General features: G+C 41.9%; 2 protein-coding genes across 3 annotated transcripts; one reads left to right on the top strand and one right to left on the bottom strand.

The window, feature by feature from the left end:
• The first annotated feature begins 1,529 nt into the window (after positions 1–1,529).
• On the top strand, positions 1,530–9,548 carry fxyd5 (FXYD domain containing ion transport regulator 5). The gene is made up of 9 exons (XM_069656245.1): positions 1,530–1,680; positions 3,062–3,107; positions 4,691–4,789; positions 5,973–6,101; positions 6,817–6,891; positions 7,281–7,310; positions 7,391–7,465; positions 8,239–8,284; positions 8,747–9,548. Exons 1-9 carry the CDS (start codon positions 1,630–1,632, stop codon positions 8,787–8,789), a joined length of 594 nt encoding a protein of 197 aa, XP_069512346.1. The 5' UTR covers positions 1,530–1,629; the 3' UTR covers positions 8,790–9,548.
• Positions 9,423–22,652, bottom strand: LOC138584100 (uncharacterized). Of its 2 annotated transcripts, none has more exons than XM_069656247.1 (8): positions 22,565–22,652; positions 17,167–17,227; positions 16,675–16,710; positions 15,246–15,278; positions 13,849–13,929; positions 13,686–13,754; positions 13,422–13,464; positions 9,423–12,142 (listed from the first exon to the last, which is right to left on the bottom strand). In XM_069656247.1, the coding sequence occupies exons 2-8, from the start codon at positions 17,216–17,218 to the stop codon at positions 12,085–12,087; spliced, it is 372 nt and encodes a 123-aa protein (XP_069512348.1). In that variant the 5' UTR covers positions 17,219–17,227; positions 22,565–22,652; the 3' UTR covers positions 9,423–12,084. The 2 variants fall into 2 exon arrangements, with proteins under 2 accessions (XP_069512348.1, XP_069512347.1); XM_069656246.1 differs by lacking the exon at positions 22,565–22,652 and adding an exon at positions 19,943–20,021.
• Positions 22,653–24,411: the final 1,759 nt, after the last annotated feature.

The following is a 24,411-nucleotide window of genomic DNA, read 5'->3' on the forward strand; positions in this document are numbered from 1 at the left end:
AGGTGTTAGCATGTTCTTCTCATTTGAGGAGCGTTTTTTCTCTTTACCTTGGATCCATGGGTTTCTTTTACTCTTCATTTTTGTTGGACCTCCGCTCATATTCAAAGGTCCTGGGTCCTTCTGTGTTTCTTTCTCCAGATTTGGCGAAGTTTCTCTGGTAAGCAGAGAGGAGCTCACAGCTTAAGCATCCATGTTAATCGACAGCCCCACCGGAAGCCCACAATTGTCTCTGTTTAAGATAGCTATAGGCTTTATTCAACAAAATTCAAATCAAGACAAGCCTAACTCTCCTGGTATCTTTTCCTGAAGGTAACAAAAGAATCATTTCTCAACTCCCATTTAGACACAATTAAAATCACACACCTCTCTCTGCATCTCACTCATTCTCACTCTCTCATACTCACTCAAAAGTTGACTGAAGTGACAAAAGAAGAAAATAACAAGCAGTTATTATTAACTCAGAGTGATATGACACTGCTGTGAAAACACGTTTTCCCATTTTACAGGTCAATGCTTCTAAAGGGCCCAATTAAAAGCACCGATACCTGAGGTAATTTTTTACAACAACCATATATATTAACCTATATCCATACATAAAAGTAGTCATAATTGAGTACAAGTCGTTTGCTAAAGGTCTCTGATAACTTTACAGAATACTAAATATCAAGCATAAGATTTTAAATAGATTGGTTAATATTTTACAACCGAAGAAAGTCTTAACGTTTTACTTTGATAAAGCGCAAACATTTCTTTTCAGAGAGAAAGGCTGAGGACAAGCTGATCCAAAAGCATCCCAAGCACTCTGGACAAAGACCGTCCTCTTGACCCAGCCTGCGGATGAATCACCGGCTTTGTCCGCTCCAACAGTCTAGGTTTGTGTTTCTCGGTTGGGTAATGCTGTTGGGTCACAATCATTCACACAAATTCTGCAGCCTTGAAGCGCGGGTTGAAAAATCTGAAGAACAAAAAGGCGGATTTAACAGGTTGGCCGCGTCTATGTCCAACCACTTTACTGTGGTTTTATTCAATGTAGATTTGTACAGCAGAACTTTAGTGTTTTAAAGTGCACTTAAGAAGCTCAATTAGTCCTTCAGCTGCTTGCTAAAACGGTTGGCATCTGAAGTGCTATATTGATTCTTAAAGCTACATCCTCAATGATTGTTTTCAAGGAAGGGTACTAATAAAACTCTTAAAAGGAACTTGCACCAACATGTACTGCCATTCTGAGTGATTGTAACTGATGTACATTTCGATTTCTCATAACAACAGGGTCATTTTGTCATGTTTGTGAGACAGCAGCATGGAAACAGATGACAAATTCACCTCTGGAAAATATAGTACAGACACAGAGACAGTAAGCTAGACAGTATGACAGACAAGTGGAACAATAAAAGACAGTTTACTGCAGGGAAAAAGAAATATAGCAGGAGGACGGGCTGCCATGCTGAGAACTGCAGTCAGAAAGTAGAGGAGGAAGGAGGAGGTCATGTCATGTCATGAGAGAGTGGGTGAGCCAGAGCCTGAAACACAGCTCAGCCAACTGGATGAGGAAGTAGAGTTCGTGAGCACATGGGTGTGGTTGGTTAGCCGTTACTTCATCAGCCTTTCAGATACAGGAAGGCATCGAGGATGATGAGGCTGAGGATGAATCTCCAGACCCCTCACAGGATGGATACTAAGGTAAGTGTAATAGCCTGGAAAAGGATGGATGGACTAAATATCAGATAGTCTGAGGGGTGTTTTGGGCGAAGCAGACTGAAAGGAGAGATTGATGGAGGCTGACAGACAAACGGATGAACAGACAGACGGAGAGTGAGTGAGAGTGCTAGATGTGACAAACGGGCAGGCGGGTCAGGCTAGAGGAAGGGGAGAGACGCCTGTACAGCCCAGGGGAAACAGGCCTCATCTTGACATATGCTCCGGAGTGAAATGAAGATTGGCATGACCTGCTAATCTGAGCTGTCACAGCTCATGACGGCCACAGACGCTCACCTGTCACGCTGCTCCGAGCCCCGAGGACGAGCTGCCACCAGGATAGGTCAAAGATCGAGATTCATTTTGTGCTGGGGGTGGATTCAAACTGAGCCACCGGCCCGGACTTCCATCTGTCACTCTGCCTGCCTCGCCTCCACCTGATGGCAGTTGTTCTCTACACTGTATTGCTATAAAATCAGACAATAGTCATGTTTTTTTCCCACTTTTGTTTGTCTATAGTGTTTTGTTTCAAGCTAGGGGCGATATGTTTGTGAGGGGGAGGACAGAGCATGTTTTTCCACTGATTCCAACAATGCTGCTCACCAGTTCAGGATTTCCATTATGCTAAAAAAGAATTGTTTTGACACATCCTCCAATGCCGTTTTTTAATTGGTGACAGTAGCAAACTTTGAAAAAAATAAAGATGAAGTTTGATCAATAGTGCCATAAAGTTGAACACAGACACGTGTGGGAGGATTGCATTCACAATGTGCGGCCTCGATCACTCATTTCTGACAAACGTTAAAGAAAAAAAAAAAGTGTCGGTTATGATGTGTGTATATTATACAGTTTGACATTCAACGTGAGAATCAGTTTTCTGTCATGTTGCGTGAGGAGTGTGGGTGATGTTGCCTGTGTGCCTCAGGAGGAAGGAGAAGTAACCGTGTTGAGCTAAACCTCAATGTGTACAACTTCCTGTTTAGCTGATTTGTACCGTACAGTTTGTTCTAGATGGAATGCTCTCCTGCGACATCTCAGCAGGTCCTTGAATTTATCATTAAAAGCATGTTTGACTTGTATTTGTGGCCTTGCTGTAAAAACACCACAGTGGCTGAAGTGGCAGTGTTTTTCCGTGTGCAAATGAGCAGACATTTTGTCTGGATGTCGTCTTTCATGGAGTTACCTGCAACATTTGAGGGGCTCTGGTTTCTTAGATAAAGTGGTGGTAATTTTGATATCATAACCACTAAACAACACAAGTTGAAATGCAAGCTGTTCAGATACTTGTGGATAGACAACCTGGTTTAGATGTATCACATTTCATTGTTTCACCTCTCCTCATAATACCTATCTTCTTTTTCTTTAGATGTGTTTGGCTTCCTTTGCCTTTTTCCTGTTTGCCATGTTAAACGGTAAGTTAAAAATTTCTCCTGGCACTGAATCAGTTGACTGAAAGTCACATTTGAATGAAGTGAATCTATGTATATCCTTAAATGTAAATGCTAACAATCTGTAGCTATCTATCTATCTATCTATCTGTCTATCTGTCTATCTTTGTCATTAGCTAATAAAAAATGTTTTATTAGCTAACATTAGCCACCTCTAGCAACAAAACAAATAAGCTTCTGTACAAGCTAGCCTCTTGGTAAGTTTAAAGTGAAGCTATAGCCTATAAATGTTTAAATGTAAATGCTAAAAACATGTAGCTCTAGAGTTGTGAAGCTAGCAAAGAGTCCTAAAGTAAGCATATTGACTCTCTACAATATCTATCTATCTATCTATCTATCTAGCTAGCTAGCTATCTAACATTAGCCACCTCTTGTGAAAAATCCCCTCCTCCTCCTCTGACTCTCCTTTACCTGCCTCTTCACTTCCTGAATGGGCGGAGCTTCAAAGCTAATAAAGGAAGCCAGCTCACCTGTGACAAGTTTTTTTGGGAACAATGGAACTGGCTGGCTGCATGTGGATGCCCCCCTCACCTCAAGTTTGAACTGTGTATTTAATATAAAACCAGTTAAACAATGAATATTTGGACTGGAACTCCATGCCTTTGCTCATCTGTTCTGACCGACAATCCACTGAGTTCGTACCACCCTTTAACCAGTCTGTCCTAGGAAAACCAGTGTTCATCAAAAGCAAATATTTTTCACCTCTAGCAACAACAAAAAATAAGCTACTGTACAAGCTAGCCTCTTGGTAAGTTTAAAGTGAAGCTATAGCCTATAAATGTTTAAATAAACATGTAGCTTTAGAGTTGCGAAGCTAGCAAAGAGTCCTAAAGTTAGCATACTGACTCTCTACAATATCTATCTATCTATCTATTTTTTCATTAGCTAACATTAATGAATGAAAAATGTTTTATTAGCCAACATGAACTACTTGTCCTGCTAGTCCAGGTAAGACTGTAGCAACCAAACAAATATGCTATTGTACAAGCTAACAAAGCAGCCACATATTTCAGTGAAGACTGAATTTTGTTTATCTTAGTCCAGTTTAGGGATAAGCTCAAAAAGGAACACCTCAAGCACTCTAGAGTATGCTATAAATCATGGCACCCTTAGTCAAGACCCTTCAAATGGGTTCATTAAAGTTGTGTTAGCCAAAGAAAGTGGAGGTTTTGTAGAGCTGCAGCATTAATTGGAAGGTGCTGAGTGAGTAAACAGACAAACGGCTCACTGTCCTGCAGCCTCACACAACAATCCCGCTCTGTTGTAGCCAGAGGTTTTGTAAGAGCTGCTTCTTTGTGACTGCGCTGCACTGCCCCACTCACAGGACTAATGCTGTGACACCCTCTCAATGCATCTGCAGGCCTCTCTCCCCCTGCAAGGCCAGACACTTTCTCAAGGAAGACATCACAGCATTGTTTGAGAGTCGCGGGGATAAACAACACTGTCCTTTGTTCTTTCTGTAGAGTTGACTGTATTGAGGCCTCGCTCTGAGGCGGCATCTCAGTTGTGTTTTTGGTGATTAAAATGTTTTTTTTTCTCTCCTGCAGTGTCGAGGGCTCAGTCTCCCACAATGACAGATCAAATGGAGACTGGGAACAGCAATATGGCAAACACAGTAACAATGCCCACTGTGCCGACTCCCACTGGTACAGTACTCGTGGCTATTCTGAGAAACGCCACTTTACAGCCTTTTCAGTCTCCAGACTATTTCAGTTTTCACAGTTACTTTCCATACTCAGAAATGGTAGGGCCTAGTTCTAAACTACTTTATTAGACAATATTTCAATATACAAATATTGCAGTGTGCTCAACTTAAAAGAATAGAAAGGACATTTTGATTTTTTTCATATAGAAATTAATAGAAAATACAGAGCTGGGACATGTAAACTTACTTAAAGTAGAGCTGAAAAATGTGCTCTTATGTTAAGGCCGTATGTTTTCCCTGTTCTGTTTGTCCCTTTTCCCCTCCTGTTGTCCGTAGCTCCGCAGGTGATTGCTTAACGAGGTGCACCTGGTCTTAGAGCAGAGCTGACTTTAGTTTTTGCAGAGGGGGATTTTTGTGTTCTGTTATTTTTGTTCGCAGTTTGTGTTTATTTTAATGATTTCATTATTAGCATTTCTAATAATAAATCCAATGGATGGGGGTGTTTATTTGTGATTTTGTTGGGTCAGTTTGTGGGCTGTTGTTTGCGCCATGGGGCCGCTGTAGGGTGGGTCTTAACAGTTTATTCCTCTTTAAAAACGCTCACTAAACACTACTGCAATTTAGTGGATTTTTTTTGGCTTACTTTTGTGAATATAAAATATATTATACAGCATCAACAACATTTCAGTCAGGAACACTCTCGTCATAGATTTAACCACATATTACAAAATGGAAATACAGTCATACTTGGCGCTGAGGGCTCTGCTCTGAAGTTGCTCCCTGGGTTAAGGTCCATGGAGCGCAATGCAAACTCCCTTTGGGTATACAGAGTGGGAAAAAGGCTTACAATGTTACTCTTTCATTTAGCCGCAATTTTGGCCAAAGCGACGTACATCTGAGAGACAGTACAACACAAGCAAGGGTCGAGACAGGCTTCAGACTAAAACGGAGGAGGCTGGGGTGGTGGAGGTAAAGCATTGCCAGCAGCAGCAGCAGTAGTGGTGGTGTGTGTGTAGCATTAGTGTAGCAGGGATGAGTGAGAAATAAGTTTCATTTAAAGGGACCGCCTTGTTGTAAGAAGCTTCATTATAATAAGTTCAATGTTATGTTTATCATGTTCAAAATGACTACAATATAGTAGAATGTGTACAGTATCATTACAATATTGTTGCTCTCTGTAACAGCCGGAGGAAGAGTCACCAGAGACGTTGACTCCACCCCAGAAACCTCCCCCGCTGAAAAAAACACAAAGCAGCACAATGGCACCGTCATCAACACCAGCGCCACCACATCAGGAACTAAGACTCCAGCAGGTAGTGTGGTTTTGTTAATGCTCTATGTAACACCCACAATGTCAGTACGACCTGTTATATGTATGTTTGTGTTGCTGTAACCTCCAAAGAGGAAATGACAAAACAACCAAAGGTCACACCCTCCAAAGGTAACAATCTGTCCCATCTTTCTCACATGTTTGAGCACCCAGCTGGTGGAGCCATTGAGTTTGGTTTGTGGATAGACTTTATAGGCTATAATAACCCCTTACACATATAGCATAGGCTTACAGGAAGCATATTCACCAAGAATGCAGGGAGCTTTACAGCTAATTATGAGGTAATTAGAAAATGTGAAACTCCCTGTCATTGCAGAGATATACAGAGGAGTATTTCTGCTGCATTTCCCAGCACAGGAGAAAGAGAGAAAGCTAGAGTGAGAACGACACAGAGAGCGCTGATAAGCTTTAAAAAATGTCAGCCAAAATTTCCTCTGAGAGTCATTCCAGTGAAATACTCAGAAATTCAATTAAAATAGAGTTAAACACAGAAATGCAGCTGGAATTTTATGAGAAGTAATTATGGATTGACTCGTATGGCAGAGATAAGGAGTCAATATGTCCCAGGAAAAATAGATTCCAATATATGACTTGAGCATCATACACCTGTGTATTATACATATTAGACTTTATGAATATTAAATAAAGACGATCCAGAAAATCCAAAAAGTCAAGGAAATGAATGTTTTTACTTCCAGCATCCACAGTGACATCTTCCCCACCCACAATTGAGAAAACCACCAAAGAGGGGAGCCATCAAACTCGTTACTGGGGTAAGAGAAAAATGTTACTACTCCTTAGTTACCTTAAATGCCACAGGCGGTGCGGTTTTATTGTTATCTCACGGCAGACTGACAGGATCACAATTCCCTGTCTCCCAAACAAAACCCATGGCGGAGTGGTAGAACAGAGCACCTCGCTTCCTCTCCTTTCCAGCAGATTAATGCTTGATTGTACCTTATGCAAGAGGAGATAAGATATTTGTGTCCTCATGCTGTGCTGGCTTACCTCAGATAGGGTTTTGATACACCATCAGCAGCATGTCAGCGGGGCCAGTACATCTGTCGTGCTATCTCTGACTGTCGTTCCCCCACGATCCTCGCTCTTTTTTCTACAGTCAAACTTAATTCAATACTTTTCTTTCTACTTCTGCTTCTTATAGATCCGAAGTGGGACCGAGATTTCAACTATGGTAAGAGGCTGCATTTGACTGTGTTTTGTGTGTTATAATCTGTTTTGTGTCTATGATTAATTTATCTTTTAAATGTCCAGATTATACGTCCCTGCGCCAAGCTGGACTGTCCATTGCAGCATTGCTTTTCATCATGGGCATCATGGTGATCGGTTGTAAGTATAACTCTGCAAGCCCTTTTTGTCTTGTGCAATCTTTTATTAAAGGAGCAATTCTCCCCTGGAAAAAGCCACTGTCAGTCAAAGCTGGTGTTCTCTGTAATCAGTAAGCAATAATATTTGAAATTGGCGCCAGCTGTGGAGATTGTTGTACAAACAGCTAGGGTTTCGCTCACTCTACGTTCCCACAACACCCAGCGTGCATTGCGCCCCTCCCTCTGAAAGGAACAGCCCAATGAGAGATGCTGGTTTTCTCTGCAGACAATGGCTCAGAGCGGTACAGAATCCTTAATACGACAAGAATATACCGGTGGATCGTCTAAAAAATCTTCAGGTCTGCAGTCTACATTTCAAACCTGACGATTTTGAACGAGACATGACATCGGAGGCGGGCGTCCTGGAGAAACTGCATTTTTCTTCCATGATGGCATTAGCTCCCCATGATAGCATGATAAGACTGAGGTTGAAAATTGTCGAACTGGCCCTTTAACAAATGTTATTATATTTAACTTCACTTCTCAGAATCAGAGTCAGAAGAACTTTAAAAAGAGATATAAATAGTCATAAAGTAAATATAATAAATGGAATGGAATGAGTAGAGTAGTTATTGCACTTTGCATAGATATTAAGTGGGCAGAGTAAGAGTTATTGTCCATCAGTGCTGTATTCTTTAACATAAAATGAGTAAAAGTGTCTGGTTACAGAGGGTCAGATTTGTTTTTGTGTTTAACCTTCAGTGGGAGGAGCTTAACTCTTTTGCTCTTTTGTAGGTGGTAAGGTCTGCCGGCTACCCAAGTGTAAAAGGAAGTCCTCTAGGTAAGCACCTGAAGCTTCTTATGGCTTTAATTCTCCTGGATGTTATATTTTGCATGCATGCAGTGTTTGAGGGGTGCATTATTTGCTGTGTAATTTAAAACAATGAAAGCTGACAGACAAAAGTGATGTTTGACTAAATTACAGTCCATGTTCATGAAGGGCAACAGCGCTTATATCATGCTGCTGGCAAACTGCAGCTGAATGAGTAGAGTAATTTATTTATCACAGGCTACTGGATGATATATGGCAAACAATCAGTCACTTTAGACATATAATAGCTCAACAGAATGCTGACTAAAACCTCTGTGATGAATAATAGATCACAAAGATTATGATTAAGCTATTTGTTGGGCGAAATCACCCCAGACCAACTGCAACAAATGCAAAGCACCTTATTTGTTTTCCCCACAGTGGAGTATTTGCTTTGATAAATACAGTGATTGTGACTTGTGTATTCCTCAGGTCATACCGGGTGGTCCAGGGGTTTGAAGAGGTTGCAAGTTAATGAAACTAAAGAGCTGCAAGAAACCAACCAGGAGCCCGTCAAGAGAAAAACACTGGATCAACACCTGGCAGCGCGTGCATGTGCGTGTGGACCGAAGGACTGAATGCTGCTTAGTAACAGAGTCAAAACATGAAGCGTGCTGACAAGTGAAGAAAGTGGAGCTCACTTCGTCTTTGTCAAATGTTATTTCTGTGCATGGCAAAAGTGCACCAAAGAAGTAAAGCGATTATTTATCTTGGCAAATAAAGAAGAGATGATTCATGTTTTAATCACACCTTCAGCTATAAAGCACCTTTTTGTTTTTATAACTGATAACAAACCCAGTGTCCCACAGCCAAGATTATTATTAAAGGTTATAAATATGATAACATCTCATATTTCACAAAATCTTGCACCACACGTGTTTTGTTAGGATCTAAAAGTGAAGCGGGGTCACTTCCTTTTCCTGATAGATACTGCACGCTCTTTACACTTTCAATCTCAACAAAAACGAGATGTTTAGTAAGGGGTGTCTAAGCCTCTTACTGACTTTATGCTTGTAAGTGAGTAAAGCCCGAGATTAAACAAGATCCTCTGGCGCAATATCTTTGCATCCATATGGCGTAAGAATGACTCAGACTGTAAACTGGGAGAAATAAAGCACATTTTAAAAACAGATTTAATGACACATTAACACAATCCAGAGTTCAGCAACATAACATACAGGAGTATTCATTGTTCGTATTGATATCAGAACAAAATTAAGGAGACAGCAGCTGTGCAGACAGAATCCACTGAAGATATACAAACACCTACTGCTATTGTTATCTGTAGAGCGTATAAGGTCATGTATTATATACTCTGTAAATAATTATATGATTGAAAACAGCTGTCAATGTCCTTGGCACAAATTACACATTTTTTTGCTGCAATAAGACACTAAAACAAATATTTTACAGAAAAGAGTTGTTGGCAAATATCTGACTCCCACCCGCCACAATTTTTAACCCATTATCTTAAAGGAGCAGCGGGGAGAAAACATCACCTCTTAAATTCAATACGTTTATAAAAAGTATATTTAAACATTTGTAATACAATATATTATATATATATATTCAAATTAGAATAATTGCATAAGGTCAGACGTTGCCTTCAGTACGGTGTCTCTAAAAGCTCACCACACAGCAGTTTAATAAAACGGAATGAGAAGGCTTATTCACCTGAAAAGTTGCTGCAAAAACAGAAAACGCAACCCAGTACTTTTTGTGTGTGGTTGTGCTGCTTGAGTCTTATTGTGTTGTGTTATTTGAGTGCGTTGTGCGCTTTCCGTTTTGTTTTCTGTATTTGCAGCGTTTTCTGTCTCAGTGCTGAACTGTGTTTTCTTTAGTGGCAGCGTGTCGAGCTTTCAGGGCCATCGTACTTTAGCCTGGACAGAAAAAAGAATCAGCAAGTTTAAAAGAGTGAAATAAAATAACCTTTTCCACATTTGTCACTTTGAGAAAGAAACAAAGCTCAACTGCTACTTTTGTTGCATGAATAGTGTAACAGCAGACAGGTTTAACAGGAGACGGTGATAAAGGTTGGTAACATGCTCCGAGCAATGACCAACTGTTGTATCTCGTTGGATATTAGCATGAGTCTGTTTGTTTTCTACATTCTAAAAAGAACATTTAAAACTGCTGCATTCAAATGTCAATGCACTGTTTTGTTTGCCCAACGGAAATAGTCAAAATGAGTGAATACATAAAAGGTAAGACTAGAAAGACTTAAAAAAAACCCTGAAATGTTTGTACTGCAATTTTGTCCAGTTGTCCTCACTTTGAAATGCTGACACATATTGAAGGATTACACTGAAGAGAAACACAAACTGTACACACAGTGCTCGAACAGAACGGTACAAACACAAACAATAATCACATCTGCTACTCTGTTTGTGTTAAATAAACTGGAAGACTTCGGCACAGACGTATAGCCACTGTGCACCCTGATGAAGACGTGACTGCACAATTGTTTTTGCTCTCAAGTCTGGCTGGATTGGAGCCAAAGCTGGCCCCCAGTGACGAGATTAGCTGCGAGATTTAGTGGAAGAGCAAAGTGAGATCGTGCTATGACAAATCCAGTGTTTAACCCCATGTTACCATCCCCAGTGTTGCTGACTCCATTAAAAGTGCTCCTCAAGAAGCCACGAGTGAAATACTGTCACGTCCAACAGGGCCACGTCCCCTTCCCCTTTAAGCATTACCTCAGAGAGTTCCCTTCTCTTAAATGGAACAAATAAGGCGACCAGTGCCTTGGGTTTAAGATATAGAGAGTTTTTTTCCATACGGCATGATTGATTTCCATTTAAATGAAAACAAAGAAGCCATCATGCTCTCTATGAATGAAACAAAGGCATGGCTGTTTTCCCCCCCCAATCATCCCCAACACTTGATTTGATTCGTGAGATTTTATCCCTCCCTCACACCCTGCTTCTCTCTGCGAGTGTCTGAAGCATTAATCTAACTCTCTACAGCATTCAGAAAGCTATTTACAATCTGCGAGACTTAAGTGAAAGCCTTTCAAAACGAAAAAGAGAGGGGGGAAAGAAAACATCATCACTCATGGCGGTCGATTAATTTGCTGCTTTGCAGGAAGATGTTCAAACGGGTTATTTCAACTCGTTTCGGTTTTTTTTTTCCTGAGGTTCAGCGGAGGGGGAACAGGTTTTTATCTTCCTACAACACTGCCTCCTGTCAGTCCTAATGGGCCAGGAACAGAAGATGTCAGACAAGTGAATAGGAGAATGAAGTGAGTACTGGGCTGGCTTAGTGTGTGGATTAGCATGATTTGTCTCACTCATCGACCGTTTCACACACACACACACACACACACACAGGTCTGTTCCACTCGCACCAAATCAAACACAAATTCACTGCATAGCTGGTGGGAATAATTTCTTGTTTCAGGTAGTAAAAAAAGGGGGAGCTGTGGCTGTGCTAAATTATCCCTTTTAACAAAAGAAGCTTTAAGCCATATTCACTGGCTTTGATTTGGATTCCTCAAATAGAATCCAATTAGAAGGTTTGAACGTGTTCCAAATGTCCCGGGCTAAATCGTGTGTATGAAGAGTAGAAACGGCAGGGACAGAGAGAGAAGTCTACAACAGTAAAACACATACTGCATATGTACTCATAGGAGTTTGTGTAGGAGTAAGACATTAACTGGAATGGTGGGAAGCAGGCTGTCGCGCATAGAAGTCAAACTGTCCCAAGTCAAAGAGGAGGAGGCGACATAGCCGGGTGCATTGCTCCTCTCTTGTCCATGAGTCATCGGACTGCTACTCCAGGAACTGGACGCCCCCTTTCTGGTTCTGCTCTGTAGGCACTGAGTAGATACTGCAGAGAGATGGAGTGGAGGCCACAGGAAGGGAATACGGGGGAAAGAGAAGGGTGGGGTTTGAGACAGGGCAAGAGCAAAAGTATGTCATCTTTCAGATATTTTTAGGTTCTTTCTCAGTTTGTTAGCAGAAAGAGAATAGAAACATCCCTGCGTGTCGGGATTTCAGGAAACGGCGTGTCTGCCTCATGCTGCGGGGCTCTGACAGGTGCACGGCGACTGCATCACCTCAAAAACACAGCTCATCCCCAGGTGGGACTTATAAACATGGCAAGGCACTGTTGATCCAACAAGCTAGAGGTTGCTGTGTGATTAAGCCTCTTTTCAGCAGAGCGATCAGTCAGCACCAAACACTGCCAGAGTTGACTGCAGCCCCAGGAGGCAGCCGCTAATCCTGCAGAGGAATTTAACCCTCGCAGACTGTCTTGGGTGTCTCCTCCACAAAGGCACTTCTCCTGCTGCTCGGAGATCTCTAGGGACTAATTTGAACTCGGTAACCCCTCTGACCCAACCTGCAGGTCGTGTAATACTGCACCCCTGAACAATTGAAACTGATTACTCTGCAGAAAGCCCTCTCCCAGCAAAGTGAGGTCTAATGAGCTAAGTGTGGAGGAGAGGGAGCGTCTCTGTATAACTGGTTTAGGCTGTTCTGCTGTCTGATTGCTGTTGGCAGATCATGACGCCAGGATCATGTTTACAGGATTGTGTTATTTCTGAGGAGAGTTGTGTATTCACGCCTCAGTTCATGAGGTAAGCTTTGGAACAGGCTGGGTCCTGTCCCGCTCAGTCATAGGGCCCGGTGGCACTGTCTTACTGTCTTAAGGCTATTGTTTGATGTGCAGGTAGAAGAGTTAGAGGTAGGGTGTATTCAGAGGTGGTGTCAGAGGGCCTCAGGCTATGATACTAATTGCTGCACAAGTCCAGACGGGCACAAATGGGTGGATACAGGTTACGTTTTGTCACCTGTGTGTTTAACTCTGCTTTTCATTTTGAGAAGTTGGATGACGTCGAACAAATTGGCAAAGCAGCAGAAAATCTGTTACCCACCAGACTGGTTCTGTCACCTGCAGGCTGACTTATGGCAGATCAGAACATACATGTGTCAGTGAGACACTGATACAGCGTGTAAAGAGGCCACAGGAAGAATATAAATCTGTTCCTCTTGTTGAGTGTGAAAATACGACAGTATGCTTCAACCCAACAAAGAAAGGTATTCATAGATTAAATAAAAAGTCAACTTTAAATATCAACTTTAAATGTGGAGAAATTTGACCTTACCCTTGCTGCCGATATTGCATGCGGCGTCTTACTAACATTATGGCTGCAAGAGAAGAAAAAAAAAATGGGAAAAGGTCAGAGCTACAAAGAGAAAAGTTCATATTTGCTTAGGTATTAACAGCGTTACAAGCACACAGGGACTACAGTGATTCTGGCCAACACTGAAAGGCTTAACAGCAGTGCATCTGTCATCTGTAAGAGCGAAACAGGAACTATTCCACATCTGATGATCTGGAACGTCTCAACTAAACACGCATCACTTACTGACTATCGCTGCAACTGAAAGAGTCAGCACGGTCACAGCTACGACGATGACAATCAGGGTCATCTTATCTAAAAGAGAAAACACGAACAAGAAGGGATAAGTAAAATATTAAAAGTCTTAATACTCATACTGCATATAGCTATCTGTAATTACAGTACTCACTCTCTTCTGTTGTTTCTTCGACACCTGTAGTTTTATCTGCATTTGAGTCAGAGGCTCGTCCGCCTGAAACATCTGGAATCACTGAGTGGAAAGAGAACAAGAGAACAGTTAACAAACATCCTTTATTTAGTGCCTCTACTGAAACAATAACAACAAAAATCTGATCAAGATTTTTTTTTTTCCACGCCTGAAAAAAGTTATGAAAAGATTGAAACCACTCTCATGTCTGAAAGGTAAATAAGAAGCTAGAGCCAGCAGCGTAGCTTAGTTTGGCATAAAGAGCGGAGACAGAAGGTGACAGCTAGCCTGTTTCTGCCCGAAGGTTACAAAAGCTGCCAACAAACGTCTCAACTCATTATCATTTTTCTCTTTTTAAGATGATTTTTGCCATTGCTGGGAAAAGGTAAACTGAAGAGAGACAGAAAAGGCAGGATAGGAGGGGATGACACCAAGGCTGCTATGGACGAGCCTCCGCCCAGGTACATGCGTCACATATCAGGTCAGCTACTAGGGCGGCCCTCAGCTCATTAACTTAACATGTTTGTTTTTGTTCTCTTCACAAACAAAACGTTTCCTGGCCAAAATAGTCCTCAAAAAACTCCTGTAAAACCAGACCTTGGGCTTGTTTACACTTTGTTTATTGTACAGATTAAACAAACAAGATTAAATTGCTTCTGGCTGTAGCTTCATATTTACCGTACAGACATGAGTGTTGTATCAGTCATCTCATCTAAAACTCACTCATTTAACAAGAAAGTGACTCAGCATATCTTCCAGAATGTGGAACTAGTCAATGTCAGCACGTTTTATCTTTGTGTTGCTCGAGTATTTTAAAATGTACTTGAGAAATATTAATGAACGTGTGCTGAACTGAGTACATGGGTTAAAGCATGTGTCTACAGAGAGGCTTCAGATGTGTTGAAGCTCCCTGCAGAGATGCTGCTCCTCTGAATGGCTGTGGCCTTGTTGTTAAACAGATCTGTAATTCTATCAAACGTCCATCAAAGCGAAGATGAGGAGTGACGGGGGGAGGCGTGGAGAGAGAATGAGAATGCCAATGTCGATTAGCTGACCAACGGGATGGCAGACATGTCGACATGTTCTCTGGCCTTTCAGCAGGATCCGAAGGACCCCTCCAGGGAGCTAATTGATTCCATTCAGGGCTTAATGGTTGGAAAGAGGGGAAGCCAACAGGGGCCACAGGCCTTCACATATCTCAGAGGACTACAGCACCCTGTACACAATGCTGACTTACTGACAACAATTAAGAGGCCATAACCTTCACATACTCTCCTCGGCACGGCTGCTGATACAGTGTTTGTGGGTGTGATGCAGAAGAAACTAGAAAACCCTTCTGCCCTCCCATCTACTCTGGGGAACCGAGGCAATAAACTCACCTCTTTTCTCATATAAATCCTCATCATCCACACCTGTGAAAAAAGGAGAAACCAGATGATTGTAAAGACCACACAGAAATGCATGCTTCTCAATGTGTGCACCTTCGAGTAATAAGAGTGAAGAGCTCCTCTGCAGTACAATAGCCAGGATACAGGCAACACCTTTAAACCTTTAGCAACACTATCGATCGAGGGTTTTATGAAGTCAGTTTAGAGCCGAAAGGTCTGAGAGCGAAAAAACTATAAATAAGTATCATTATTGCACAAACGTAACCAAAACGATCTCAAATGTCGGTTATAACAAAACTGCAAAGAGGAAACCACGACTCCATAAACATGTGGTCGGAACCGTAAATAACAGAACTGTAAATCAGGAGGGAGAAACCGTTAAGAGAGATTTTTAAGAAGGTCATCCTAAACCACACAGCTCTGTGGAGTCAAAATGTGGAATCAAACGCCTACGAAAGGTTTTTTTTTTATTATGAATCTTCATCATGTTTTGAAGTTATTCTATCCGACATTAAACGTTGACACATGTTCATGTCACCAATGTGTTTGGTATGACTGTTGACATCTGTTTATTTCTTCATACATGGCCCTAAGGACGCACTAAGGCTGAGATCACCCAAAGTCAAAACAAGTATGAAAAATTGGAGCTGAAGAAGCATGTGGGAACAAGAATGACACATAGAAAGGAAATACAGAGTGATTAGTCTGTCTGTGTTATTCAGTAGATTTAAAGTAATAATATCAAAGATTTTCATGTAAATAAAGGTGGTCTAAGTCACTATCTATCGCAGAATGAGGTAACACAATGGTGATCGAGTCTACGGCCCACTGATGAAAGCCTTTGCATTTGCAGTATATAGTGTTATTATGGACTGGGTGTCTGTGGGGACATTCGCGGAGAAAATCACAAGCGGCGCCCAGTTAGTGATCAGCAGTGACCCAGCAGTGGTTGGTCTGCCAGAGAGGGTAGGCGGAGCTAAGCGGCGGTAGTCGTTGACTACAGATACAACTTCAACAATAAGGGAAAATCCAAAGAAAAAGAAATAAACTCGACGCTCAGATGAAGGCAAACAGTCTAAAAAGGAAAGCGACCGTCACTGAGGAAAATCAAGAGTTACAACCGGAGACAACCGTGGACGTCTGATTAAACCGGGAAGTGTCCTCCCGCAATTATCGTATATCGCCATCAGGGGGAGGCCAAAAGAACAAAACTGAAAACTTTGAGATTGTCAGTTTAAAAGGACTTATTTTAAATTAATGTATTAGGTCCATGACTGACTTTAAACAAGAACCAGTCACGATTCACTTGTAATAACTTGGACAGCGTCTTGACTTACAATAAAATGTGTCCTGTTAATTGAAAGGGTTCATATAGTGCCCATGTTCGTCTCTAACTTACAAATAAAGATGCATTACATACCTCCATCTGCTGATCCCTCAATCTCCTCTGAAACAGCTGCAAGAGCAAAAATGTAGAACAGAGTTTGAATACTTTCAAAATACTCATGATAAAGTTTTAAAAGGTTTATACTCATCACAGTTTACAAAGCCGTGGTATTATTGCTCAAGAATCCTTTAACATACAAAGGATGCATACAAAGAGTGTACAGCACAAAAGTCAACGCTGTCCTTGTTGTATTACGTCTGCTGCTCCTCCTGGTACCTTCTCCCAGAAAGTACAGCAGTGGAAACACTGTTGCTAATTTCACCGTTTCTCTTTCAAGTTATTCTTATATGACTGCTGTTCCACTGAAGCACCTTCTCTTTTAGGTGGTTGTATAATTCAAAGGTTGGTGCATACATTAGTCTGCTCATACGGAGGTAGGTTGGGAAAAGAGATCCTGGCTCGGGGACGCATAGACCCTGATTAGATGTTTATCACCTGAAAGCGTCACAGATGATGAGAACCTACCAGTAGCAGCTGGCAGCAGCAGCAGCACACACAGGAACAGCAATCGCATCATCTTCAAATGCTGCAGGGGGAGAGGAAACCAAGTTAAAAATATCTGCTATTAATATTCAGCCATTGATGTGTGTGAAATCTTGGTGTTTTGGTTTAGAGATAGGAGTGTGATGGAAAGCAGCGGCGCTGTCTATTATTGGGGCTTCCTGGCACCTTTGAGTTTCAGGATCACTTATTGCTAGTCAGTGGAAAACTATGAATTCCAGGCCAACAAAGTTAAAAAGTACGCATGCAGATCTAGATTGTAATCTGAGGTGGCTGGTGGTGAGAAGGTCAGCGGCTGAGGACTGCATTTCCCATAGCGCTCAGCAGAAATAACTGTTCTGAAAGTCTGTCACAGTCAGCTGGCAGCAAGTGTCGATACAACATTTTCCCTTAGCTACGAACCCGGCTGCTCCGCCAGGTGTTAAGCATTAAAAAAGTGTCTGATGACTTCTACTGGCAAAACAAAAAGGCATCAAGTTAATCTTTTGTTTCCTCATAAACAATACTCCAGACATTGTAATCGTCACTGTAAAAGTATGAGCTTGATTACACTTAAAGATACTCTTTGTTGGTTCAATGTTATAAACACTAACTGATTTTGCTTTGTGCCCTTGTTGTTCAGAAGAAGTCTCACAGCTTCCTCATGGCACACGGCCCAAAACAAACCGTACCTCTGCGCTCCTTATCACCACCAAATAAATGTGAAACGCAGATGTTCTTATTCTGCCAAACAAAGCTGCAGCTGTAGCCAACACAATATGAATGGGGATATTTTTAAGTGGGTAAGCATGGGAATGACCTCTCTTCCGGCCCCGTTCCCGGATGAAACCTCATTGGTCAGATTTAGGTATGGAGGCTGGCATGGGATCAGGAACCAGAGTCACTAATTCAAAACTGTATTGACCTTTGTGCCAAATGTTGAGCTGTAGGCACCTCTTCATTGTTAGCCAGGCCATTGTGCTCGTGTTTCCTTCATAGTTAATGACTATGTGGAAAGAAGTGATGTGGCCTGCATTGTTAAGGTGCGGATTATTAAACTGAGGGGCGCTGGTAAGGCATTAAACACCCACTGTACATCCCCACACAGCAGCTACACGCTTACCGTTTCCTGTTCATTACTGTAATATAAGGAAGTGGGTTATACGCACCCTATGGCAAGCAGACTCCAATTACTGTGTTTGGATGTGGAAGTGAAAAAGAAAGAAGTGAAAGGTGTAAAGACAGAGAAAGGAAACACCAGTTCTTCTTTCAAAAAGGCTTCTTTGACAGTGAAAGCATCATGGATGAAAACTCATCTGTTAATGCTGCCATGATGTCCAAATACTTTCATGTGAGACAAATGTCCACCCCGTAGAGCCGCATCAGAGCGAGTGCAAAACCAGTCCACAACAGGATTATGTTCATGCTAAATTAGCAGAACAGCATTAAGAACTATTTCTGTTGACTCTATTGGAAAAAGATGTTAATCACACAGCTGAGGCTGATTGGAGAGGGAGTGTAGTGTGGGCTGTTCTGGCCTCTTGAATAGCTGCAGTAAATCTCCAAACGCAAACAACCTAAGAAGCTGCAAATAAAATCCCCTTCTGTATCCAATTTGCTTTTCAGAGTCGCTTTGGGTGAAATAATAAGCCGATCCAATTTGGAAATATTTATCAACCCAGTCCGCTGCCTCTGTATCAAAACGGCTCCTGACGCCTGTATTATTTTTCAAATTGGGTAATATATTCTTGTACATTTGAATGCCAATTGAATTTGCTCTTTAATACCAGACCCAATTTGCAACATATAATAATAACCAGTGGCTTGCTTATAACGCAGACGCGCGAGCTGCCTGCTGGCGAGAGATGCAAAGATCACAGAAGGTAAAAGTAGAAATCTACAAATCATAACACTGGAGTGCCGTGCTGCAATAAAGGCTTACTCTGTACCGTAGCTGCAGGGTGAATGTGTCTTGTTTTTGTTCCATCATCCCAAATGTAGTTTTCCACTAACAGGATTAACCCTGAACCTCATACCTGTCTGGCCAGGCAGGCCGACAGTACACCTAAATCTTGTTCACCAGGTTTAATTTTGAATGATGAACAATTTCCACTCCTTCCAACCCACCCAGTACAAACTAAATAAACTAAAAACACACACACACAGAGGCTCAGCACATGTGCATAAACAGAACTACATGCAGGGACGCAGCATATCTCTTTCTTATCTGCTCGCACTGATAACAGCCCGCTGCTCAACCACAGAGCAGCGCTGACAACTTTGACACCAGAGATAACAACAACTAACGTGCAAAGATATTAGAATGACTGTGACCCCGAGAGTTCAGAGGAAAACATATATAAGTAAGAAAAATGAGGGAAAGAAAAGAGGAGACAGCAAAGGAAAACTTTGATTATTGTGAAGATGTGTCAAAGCTAAAACCGACTTGCTGTAAGAAAGAATGAGCCTGACAACAAGAAAAAATGGTGAGTGAGACGGGGAAAATGCCCCCAGATCATTTGTTAGTCATTGCCATTCAATTTTACAAAAGTGGTAGCTGACTCTGCTTCAGTGGAGAGAGAAAACATTCTTATTGAAATGTTTACTCAACTCCTTCATCGCTACAGGAGCTGTTTATCTAAGTGAGGTTGAGGCAAATCCATTTTTTTCCCTTTAAAATAACTCTGCTACGCCACTGAAGCGCACAAAAAGTAACAAGGAAACTAATGATGAAATAAAAGTAAAGCAAAATTCACACTACCTCAGTTGGTGCCATTCACAACAGTGAGAGATCCAGCATCAATATGAAATGATTCTGAGAGCTGAGCAGTTATTTCCTATGCAAATGGTGTGTGGATGACTTGTTCAGCATCAGGCCAATAAGGCCAAGAGTAGAACAAGAGGGAGGATATGAGAGCGTGGCTGAGTATGACAGCCGCCTCGGAGACACATATCCTGTACATGCCTGCCTCTCTCTCTCTCTCTCTCTCCCTCGCTCTCCAAGTGTGTGTGCAAAACTATAAAACCTGTCAACACACACAAGAAGGACCAGATATGTTTCTTCAGGGTGACTTAAAGAGCAACAAACAGACTCAGGGCAAACAGGACTCCGGGCACGTACGCCACAGGTTTCTACTTTTTATCAGATGGAGACAAAGCCGATGTTCTTTGTTTTGTTAACAAGGCTATCACAAGACCTATCACCCAATCTGTCTGACATGCAGCCTCATCACTCCTCTGAGAAACATGCAGCACAGAAAGTTTTTTTTTATGAAAACCTGCATATATGAGGGGGAAAGGTTTTACTAAAGGATTTTGAGGCACTGCTTCACCTCTCGCACTTCCAGATCTGGCACTTTGATTAGCGACAGCACAAACACACATTTGCAGGCTAATGTTTAGGTCAAAAAGGCACTTTGGATAGGAGCACACTGAATAGCAAGGCAATCTTATACATACACAAGCAGGAAGTGAGATAAGGGGTTCTGCAGTGTGCCAAGTCTTTTACAACACCCACACCTCCTGTACTGCTTCCTTGAGGAAGAAGTCTGCATATTTGAATGGATGAAATCAACTGATTGTCACATTGACTCCCTGTACCAAAAAAACCCAAAACACACTGTTGTCTATAGCTGAAATATTCCTCCATAAGTTTCTTTCTGAGCGTGACAAAGAAAATAAACAACTCATAAAACTTGGATGAACTTAGTAAACAAGCCAGAGAAGCTGAGAAATGAAATATAGAGAACGAATAAGACAGAGTTACACTGCAGGCTACATGCTGATGCTCATTAACTCACAGAAATGCCCATATGGTAGTTTGTTATTGCACAAAGTATTGACAGCATTTAAAATGACCAATAACCTACCAAAACAGGAGAAAGATGGTTCTATTGCAAAATGGTAACTCCGTTTGGTGGACTTAAAGTATTTAAATAATATAATGTGACTCGTTCCTCTCTGAAACCTGAAAGTTGACGCACTCACCGCAGTTGTGCACCAGATGATGTGACGAGTCTCTGTGGTGCCAACAAGTTAACGGGGAAGCTGTGTGGGCTGATTCAGGGCAATTTTTTCTTACTTAATGTACGCGGGGATTCACAGCCACCTCATTCAGCGCCTTACTGCCCCCCTTGCCTCTCAGACTGCGGAAAATACCTCCGTGTTTCTGCTCAGAAATGCTGTGACAGTTTCCTGAAAACTAAAGTTCACACGCATCTTCGACAGCGTACAGAACAAATACAGGCTTGACTAACACTGATGTCATCCAGTTTAATATACAAGTTAATGTAACTTGCCACACTTTCCGTAAAATTAAGTGATGGTTTTGATTACTTTTAGATGGAAACGACCAGTCATTGCAAAATAAGGTGCGCTATAACAAATTCAAAAATAAAAAGCGCCCCTAGACGTTATGCTAATAAATGATAATACGTCTCACCTGGCTGTTGCAGACAAATTAGTCGACAAGTAATGACGTCCAAACGTAGCCGACTGATTGACAGGTTCATATGTTCCTAATCAAGCACAGGTGTGCTAATAGGCCACCTTTAACGTCTTTCCCTCGTTAATGGCAGTGTGTTGCTCGCTTATCACGAAGTTTTGATGGTTGCTGTTTTCCCAGGCATGCTAATATACTAAAGTCTACAAACTGTGAGGAGAAGAGAATCAAAATAGTTGTTTCATATATGTTAGTTTTCTTGTTGCAGTGCAGTCATGCAGTTTGCACTGCTGCTCCAGGTGTGCCTCTTCATGCTTGGTAAGTGACATGGTTTATAGGCTGCAGTTTTTATGTGTTTAGCTTCAATTAAAGTAGATACAAAGGTCACCTATTCACAAACCTGACGAGTTTATAGCACGTTAGTCCTTTCTATGTCCACTCAACATTAGAACACACCTGAATTAGCATGAGGTCTTTCCTTTTCCACCTACAACACTCAAGTCTCAACAGTTCTGCTGTCTACTTTGAGAAGTTCTATTTGTCTGGTTTTGAGTGATGGATGGGGTGTGGTGGCAATGTGTCAGCCCCTAAAACAACACAAGATACTAATCTGTGCAGTGTTAAAGAGAGTTATGGTCTGCTATTGGTGGGTTAAGAAAACTTGTGCTGTGTTTTTTCTGCTGTGGGATTGGATTTGAAAGCATGACTGTATGTAATCTTAAACAGTTCACACCACATCAACAACCATCAATTTGCTTTTTCATGTCGCAATGCTTTTACTATGAGTTGACCAATACGATCCCTTGCTTTTTCTCAGCTTTAAGATCCACAATGCATACTAAAGCATATAAACTTGTGCTAAAAGTTAATCTACATGTAAGAAATAATACAGCAGTTAAGTAATCTTAGTCATTTAGAAAAGTATCTTAAAGGTGCACTTACATTTCAAAGAGCTGTTGTTTCAAGTTGTCTCTATACTCTGCTGGTATGTTGTTGCTTCCACGCCAAAGATCCTTGTTATCATGGAAACTGCCAGCGTAAGGGTGCACAGTTAACACAGGTGAACACAGACAGGAACCAGGAACTATGTTCATCATTGGCTGCTGAGCTTGTTGAAACATGACACCGCCAGCCGTATCTGTGTTACACAAGAGGACTTGTTGAGCACACTGGGACACTATCCCAGTGCTTATAGTGAAAAGATGTAATCACTACAGTGCAGGTGTTGTTTTCATAAAGTCACCTACAGCTATCAGATTATTCAGTCTTTCTTTTGTATTTCTTGTTCCTGATGTGGGAACATATAGAAATGTTCTATATTTAATAAAAAGTGTAACTCCACTTAATATTCTCCTCTGCAGGCCTGTCTGAGGCCAGGCCAGGTAGGAAGTTCCTGATGATGTTTCCCCCTCATAATGGCCCAACAAATGTCACCCATCAAGTAACCATCACAGCCACTGGAGTTTGGACCTCAGTCACTGTACAGGTTCTTGAAAGCAGCTTCCTGCAGCACATCTTCCTCTCTGCTAACCAGTCAAAGACTATTCTCCTGCCATCGTCTGTGGGAATGGTCAGCGATAGTTCCTCCCACCTCCTAAGTGTGACGTCTGTTTGGCCTGTTACAGTCATCGCCTCATTTTGTACCCCCGCTGGTTGTGACCACAGCCTTCTTCAAGATGTGTCCTCCTGGGGGACCCACTACTATCCAGTAACTCCTCACTTCCCCAACAAGACCGCTGTCAGCCAGATGGTGATCATGAGCTCAGACCACGAGACATCAGTGGATATCTTCCTCTCGGGAGAAGTGCTCTTCAAAGGCAGTGTGTACCCCAGGGGAAGTGTCCTCAAGTTGCATATAGGTGTTCTGCAGAGTGTGTACATCCAGAGCAACTCCAGCCTCTCTGGCTCAGAGTTAAACTCCCAAGAAGCTGTGGGTGTTGTGGTTGGTTTTACCTGCTCTAAAAACAAACATGGGAATTGCCTGAATGGATTTGCTGAACTGAAACCAGTCTCTCACTGGAGTTTTGATTATGTACTCCCTCCCTTGGTTAACACAGGAATGAGTTCCAGCTTCCTGTTGGCAATGACTGCTGTCAACTCGGCCTTGGATGTCAGGACAAGCACTGGGCATACAAACACGTCTCTTGTTGGTGGTGTCATGAAGGTCATTCCAGTTGAAACCTCAGATAAAATCCAGATCACCAGTGACAGTCCTCTCCAGCTTGTTTACTTCAGACGGTACAATAGAGAGCGTCCTTCAGCTCTAACAGTGCTGCCAACTGTCGATGATATCTGCAAGACTGTACCTATGTTTGATTCAGGTGATATGAGTGAGCAGCAAGATAACAGTACAGGAGATATAAAGTCGGGTGTTAAATTCTCCCTGAAGCCAAACTTTGCTCAGCAGCCTGAAAATGCGGAGTCCACATCTTTTCACACGGACACAGATGTGGGACACTATCTGAGTACTTTAAACCGACAACTATATCCAGCAGTGTGTGAGAAAAGTAAGTACTCAGCCTTTTTGAATAACTTTGCATGGCATGTTGTGGCATTGCATTCATCACTGCATTAATTTGTGCAACACTTTCCTGTAGGTGTATACTAATTTCCTCTTTATTTCAGCTGCATCATCGTGTGATGACCTGCACTGTGGTCCCAAGCAGAAGTGCTCAATGGAAAACGGAAAACCACTCTGTTCTTTGAAAACTAAAATATGCTCTGCATGGGGCGACTCTTATTACAGCACCTTTAATGGAAGAGATTTTGTCCTCCAGGGAAACTGTAAC

Source organism: Semicossyphus pulcher, unplaced genomic scaffold (genome assembly GCF_022749685.1).
Source record: "Semicossyphus pulcher isolate SPU_LCO1_2020_fin unplaced genomic scaffold, fSemPul1.0.p SCAF_9, whole genome shotgun sequence".
Lineage (NCBI taxonomy): Eukaryota > Metazoa > Chordata > Actinopteri > Labriformes > Labridae > Semicossyphus > Semicossyphus pulcher.